This window comes from Rhinopithecus bieti, unplaced genomic scaffold (assembly GCF_001698545.2).
Source record: "Rhinopithecus bieti isolate Rb0 unplaced genomic scaffold, ASM169854v2 scaffold_15117, whole genome shotgun sequence".
Taxonomy (NCBI): Eukaryota; Metazoa; Chordata; class Mammalia; order Primates; family Cercopithecidae; genus Rhinopithecus; species Rhinopithecus bieti.
This window is the reverse complement of record NW_016808014.1, coordinates 242,845-249,064: the sequence shown is the minus strand read 5'-3', so window position 1 is coordinate 249,064 and position 6,220 is coordinate 242,845. Positions and strand designations below refer to the sequence as shown.

Below are 6,220 nucleotides of genomic sequence, written 5' to 3'. Positions count from 1 at the left end.
TCAAGACCTTAATGTCCCCATTTCCCTCAACTTTGATATTCCCCTCCCTCCATCCTAACCTCTCCCACTTATGTCCTAGGGGCTGAAGATGAACAACATACTACAAGTTGTCAAGAGCAAAAGCACACACTTTGCTAACTGTTGCTTCCTAAATGTGATTCTCTTGAAATATTTTCTGAGATTATTTGAGTCAAGAAAGACCTTTCGATTTTTATTTTCTGTTGGTGCTTTGTTGCTGTTTGTGCTAAATTTTATCAACAGAGGTGAAAACCGTAGGAAAATAAAATTCATTTGCCTTCACTGGATAACAGAAATACAAATTTACAGCCTGATAAGACAATAAACGATCTTTAATTTCGTCTCCTAACCCAAAATAGTTCAGGAAAATAAAAATCTATTTTTCATGTTGAAATCTTCATGAATGAAATTTCACAATTTTTTTGGGTTTTTTTTTTTGAGACAAGTCTTGCATTTTTGCCCAGACTGATCTCAAACTCTTCACTTCAAGTGGTCCTCCCACCTCCGCCTCCCAAAATGCTGGGATTACAGGCATGAGCCACTGTGCCCAGCCCATTTTTCTTTAAATTGAGGAGACTTGTCCTTTCTGGACCCCTGCTCTTGGGTAGGGGTGGTGCTTGGCTGTGAAGAGGGTATTTCTTCAAGATGTCAAGGTGAAAAGAGGGTAGAAAGAATGCTTGGCCAAACTGCGCTATAGTTAGTATGTTCTAGCCTGATAATCATCATGCTGGAAAACAATCTTCTGTATCGCTGCTTGCTATGACAACCCTGCTTCTGCTGAGGAATGTGGGGGCACGGTGTTCCTGCAATGCAGTTTCATTCCTTAGTCAGAGAATGCTACTCCCATGCAGGTGCCCGGGGCTTCCAACCATTTGGGTCATGCTCCTGAGTTTTTGTTTGTTTGTTTGTTTTTTGTTTTCTGAGATGGAGTTTCGCTCTTGTTGCCCAGGCTGGAGTGCAATGGTGTGATCTCGGCTCCCTATAACCTCCACCTCCCGGGTTCAAGTAATTCTCCTGCCTCAGCCTCCGGAATAGCTGGGATTACAGGCACGCACCACCATACCCGGCTAATTTTGTATTTTTGGTAGAGACGGGGTTTCTCCATGTTGGTCAGGCTGATCTCAAACTCCTGACCTCAGGTGATCCACCCACCTCGGCCTCCCCAAGTGCTGGGATTGCAGGCTTGAGCCACTGCGCCCAGCTGTTAGTTTTCTTGATTATGTAGTCCAAGGAAGGAAGAGAAAGGGGGTTTCAAAAAACAGACAAGCTCACAACAAACTTACATACATCTATATCCTTCAATAAATTTCAGACATGTATATTCAGTAACAGGAGCTTCTCAATCCCTTTCATCTCTCCAGTACGGTACGTGCCGCTTCTTAATAGGATATTTTCTCTCTCTCTCTCTTTTTTTTTGGTCTGGTTCTGTCGCCCAGGCTGGAGTGTAGTGGCATGATCTCGACTCGCTGCAACCTCCGCCTCCTGGGTTCCAGCGATTCTTCTGCCTCAGCCTCCTGAGTAGGTCGGACTACAGGTCCTCGCTACCACGCCCAGCTAATTTTTTTGTATTTTTAATAGAGATGGGGTTACCCCATGTTGGCAAGTCTAGTCTTGAACTCCTGACCTCAGGTGATCTACCTGCCTCAGCCTCCCTAGTGCTGGGATTACAGGCATGAGCCACCGTGACTGGCCTCAAAAGGATATTTTCAATGCATCTCTCTCATGCTCAGACACCTATAAAAGCTGCCTAAATTCCCCAACCTCGCATTTGAGGGCATTTAATCAACTTCTGTCACTCACTTTTCCTAGTTGTGTTCTCATCATTCCCCAGCCAAGAATCTCTCCATTAGCCAAGCTCATCTGCCCACTATTCCCAGAATATGGTTTAGCTCCATGCCCTTGTCTGTGCCATTGCCCTCATATAAACTGCTTAAGTTCTTCTCTCTCAAGCTCTGCTTTCATCTCTTTTGAAACAAAATTGAAATACACCCATTTCAGGAAGCTTGTCCTGATCCCACCAGAATGATGATTCCTCTGCTGTGCAATCTCTCAGCATCTGTGGTTTCACATACTTCTACAAGTTGAGGATCCCAAATCTGAAAATCCAAAATCCCAAATGCCCCAAACCCTGAAACTTTTATAATGCAAATAATTCCAAAATCTGAAAAAACAAAACAAACAAACAAAAAAACTGGAAATCTGAAACCGTTCTGGTTCTGCTGTTGCTGTCATAGGCAGACTTCTAAGATGTTACCCTCCCCTAAGATTCTTGGTCCTTGGTATATACGCACACTTTCTCCCAGTTATTAAATGAAATACTAATCTAGGTTCTGCAGTGACAAAATTTAGCAGATGCAATAAAGGTCCCAAATTAGATGTTTTTAAGATAGGGAGATTATCCACAGGATGGGTCTGACATAATCTGATAAGCCTTTAAAGTAGACTGTGCTCTTCCTGAAAACAAGATTCAAAGAGTGAGAGGGATGTGGTAGGAGAGAAATTCTCTGCTGATGACTTTGAAGATGGAGTAAGCCACGTGGCAAGGAATGCAGGTGGCCTCTAGGAGCTGAGAGTAGTTCCCAGGTGGCAGCTAGTAAGGAAATAGGGACCAAAGTCCTACAACTGCAATGAACCGGGCTTGGCCAACAACTTATAATTTGTTAAGCAGTGATGAAAACGAATATGCTTGCTTTTGTAGATCTTGCTTTTGTTGATTTCATATGTGTGTATGTGTGTGTTAGTAGACTGCAAGTTCCTAGATGAGAGGAAAAAAAGTTTTTTTTTTAAATTTTTGTACCCCCTTCCTACTACAGCCATAATGTGATGCTATTAGGGAGACTTGCCTTAACTGATATGTTGGAGTTAATGGGAGATAGAAATCCTTGACCATGAAAGTACCTGTTATTAAACAGCAGCTAGAATCACTACCATTGTCAAGTGCCTCCTGCTTCTCATGTTAGAAACAAATTCCTGCACATCTGATATCTTCTGGACATCTTCACGGGGATGTCTCACCAGTCCCATAAACTCAGTAAGTCCCACCCAAAATTTCCTCTCCCAAACTTGTCCCTCTCTCTCTATTCTGTAATTCTGTTAATGGCACCTTCAAATCCCCAGTTATCTTGGGGCTTAGAGTTTCAGCCTCTGTTGATTCCTTCCTCTCTCTTGCCTCCATATTCAACCTGTTGCCAAGTCCTCCCCATTCATTCATATCCTACTCGACTTTGCTGTCACTGCCTGGTTCAGTATCTCGCACCAAGATACTGCAAGAGTCTCCTGCCTGCTCTCTTGAGACCAATCTCTGATAAGCACAGCTCTAATGATGTCACTTCCCTGCTCAATGGACTTCCAAGGAATCCATTAGCTTGGCATTCAAAACTCTTGATGACTTAACCCAAACCTACCTTTCTCCTATTTTCAATAATTTTTAAATGTGTATTATGTCTATCTTCTAAGTTATTTTGGGTTGACCTTTCAAAATTATCCTTTAAAACTGTTACTGCTTTTGCAGGTCCACGGACTGTGACTCTTCCTGCAACCTGCAGCTATTCCACGTTCCTTTTACTTCAGACCCACTGCCCTTGCAACTCCCTGCAGTTGGATAGTCTCATACCGTGGACTCTTCTGAACATATAATAGCCGCTTGGCTTGTTGAACTACCAAGGGGAAATGTGGTTCCAGAGCCAAATTGTGAGTGCCCAAAGCAAAACAAAACAAAACAAAACCCTACTCTGCCTGGCTTAAACTCCTATTCCCTCCCACAGGACATACAACACCATTTCATTCTGCCCTGGGGTGATCATTGGCCTAAACGTTGAGCGCCCAATCCTGCAGTCAATCCCACAGCCCCGCCCCGCCCCCCGGTCATAGTCAAGGCCGATTTATTCTTTTGATTTTTCGTGATTTTAACCAATCACTCTGCTCCGCACCCCTCCGACCCCAATCTCCGGTGTCCGCAGGGATTGGGCACCCTAGAGTTGCCGCTTTTTGAGAACCGGTTTTACCTCCGCCCACTCCTTCGTCCTCTAGTTTGGGACTTCCAAACTTCTCCCCCCTCCTCCCCGGGCATAGCGCGCGCTCTCATGAATGATCTGGTCACAAAACAAAAAAGAAAAGAAAAAGAAAAAAAGGAAGACAAAAGAGAAAAAGAAAAAAAGCCGAAAACTTCCCAGGGTTTGCCTTAGAATTAGCAGGTGGGGATGGACCCCGTTCCACCACGAGGTCCGCCAGCGCCCCTGGCTCCTGCGTACCCCACGCCTCTGAGCTCGCGGCCCCGCCCTCGGCCTCCTGCGGGGCTTTAATGACATAAGCAACTTTCCTCGGGCACCCCCCGCCCCGTCTTGGTACGGCCTGTCCGGCGCTCGACGTTCCACCCCCCTCTCTCTGCTCTCAGGTTGGTTCAGCCCCCGTCTACACTGGGGTGGTGCTTAGCCGGCGCCAGACCGACCCTCGACTTCGGAGAGGCAGCGCGGTGCCTCTGGGTGCTTCCGCCTCCCCTTCTCCAGCTTCTCCAGCGTCTTCGGCCTCGTCGCCCGCCGCGGGAACCCGAGACCCCAGTGTATGCCCCACCCCTGACCCCGCTCGCGACATGTCCACCCCGGCTCGGCGGCGCCTCATGCGGGACTTCAAGAGGTAAACCGAGGGGACGGCCGAGGCCGGGGGTTGCGAGCCGGGGCACAGGGCGGGTCCCGAGGCGCGCCGGGCGGGGAGGGCTGGGGAGCGGCCGGGAGCGGGCGCCAGTGCCGGCCTAGGGGGACCCCTGTCTGTCTTCCCGAAGGTTGCAGGAGGATCCTCCAGCCGGAGTCAGCGGGGCTCCGTCCGAGAACAACATAATGGTGTGGAACGCGGTCATTTTCGGGTGAGTCTGCGTTCGTGGCGGTGGCGAGAGAACGGGGGACGCGAGCCCTCTCGGTCTGCCCTCCAAGGCGGGCCCCCCGCGGAGGCCGAGGGGGTAGGGGAAAATGTTTGGGTCTGGCTGGGCCTAGGCGCCTCCCCGGAGCCTGTGCCTCGATTAGCTCAGTTCCCGCTGCCAGGGGGAACCGCTTGGGGTTCTAGGGGGGCGGAGCGGGGAGTGGTGGCGGTTAGGCGCGGCGGCCTGCCCTGTGTCTCTGAGCCCGGGACATCTATTTGTAGTGGCTTCCGACTCCGGCAGCGGTGCTGGAGGTGGCAGAGCTCGGGATAGCCATCTCAGATGAAGCAGGGAGAAGGGGGCCCCTTAAGTGGGAACTGACCATTTTTCTCTGTGTTGCAGGCCTGAAGGGACCCCGTTTGAGGATGGTAAGAGAGAGTTTCTTTACCCACTTTTCAGGAGCCTGATCATCTGGGGAATGGGTTCCCACTCATCCTGGAAGTGTCTCCTGCTTAGGAACCTGGCTCTGCCTAGTCTCTGTCTGCTAAAGGCTTGAGTGGAATGCAGTGTGTAGCTGGTTGTTCTGGATATTGTATGCTTGACTAGAACTGCACCTTTCTTCTTGCTTTCTTAAAAAAAAAATCTGGGGAAGGCAGTCACTTTTTAAAAGGAGCAATCATAGCACTGGTATTAAGGATTTTTGAGGCTTGGGCTGTGATTCTGCTAAATTCAGCCCTCCATCACTGAATTAGTATAAACCCAACCAGTTGCTGATAGTCAGCAGAGACCCCAGAGACCATCTGGTTCAGAATTCTACCCCAAGGGCAGGAATTGTGGTCAGCAGGTGCTTGGTAGATGTGTGTTGGATGTTGAGTGGATGCAAGCATCCCTTGCATGCAACTGTCTGGTTTCTACAATCTGACATTGAATGCTTGTCAGCCTCACTTCTCTAAGATGGTCTTAAATGCCTCATTTGAGTACAGTATTCTTTCTCTTATTTTTAAGTGAATTTGCAGTGTGTGCTTTCATCAAGACGTTATGGTCAGTAATTTCAAAGCAGCTTCACAATTGAAGTTAGCCTTACTGTACCTTTTTGATCAGTGTCCCGCCTACTTGAAAGTACTACATGTACCAGTAGGTACATAATTTTTAAGTGATTTAAGTTTAACTTTTAAAACACATGTGTAAATTGCTTTTAAAACTTTATGATTCATATGCAGTTGCAAGAAATTAATAGAGACACCCTTTATACCCTTAACCCAGTCCTCTCCCCAAATCCTCCCGTTTGGTAACATCTTGAATGACTAGACCCTATCACAACCAGAAAATGACATTGATAGTTCTGCACTCAGT

General features: G+C 47.7%; 1 protein-coding gene across 1 annotated transcript; it reads left to right on the top strand.

Moving 5' to 3' along the window:
- The first annotated feature begins 4,364 nt into the window (after positions 1-4,364).
- Positions 4,365-6,214, top strand: UBE2A (ubiquitin conjugating enzyme E2 A). The gene is made up of 3 exons (XM_017885159.1): positions 4,365-4,650; positions 4,796-4,876; positions 5,270-6,214. Exons 1-3 carry the CDS (start codon positions 4,607-4,609, stop codon positions 5,421-5,423), a joined length of 279 nt encoding a protein of 92 aa, XP_017740648.1. The 5' UTR covers positions 4,365-4,606; the 3' UTR covers positions 5,424-6,214.
- The last annotated feature ends 6 nt before the right edge of the window (positions 6,215-6,220 follow it).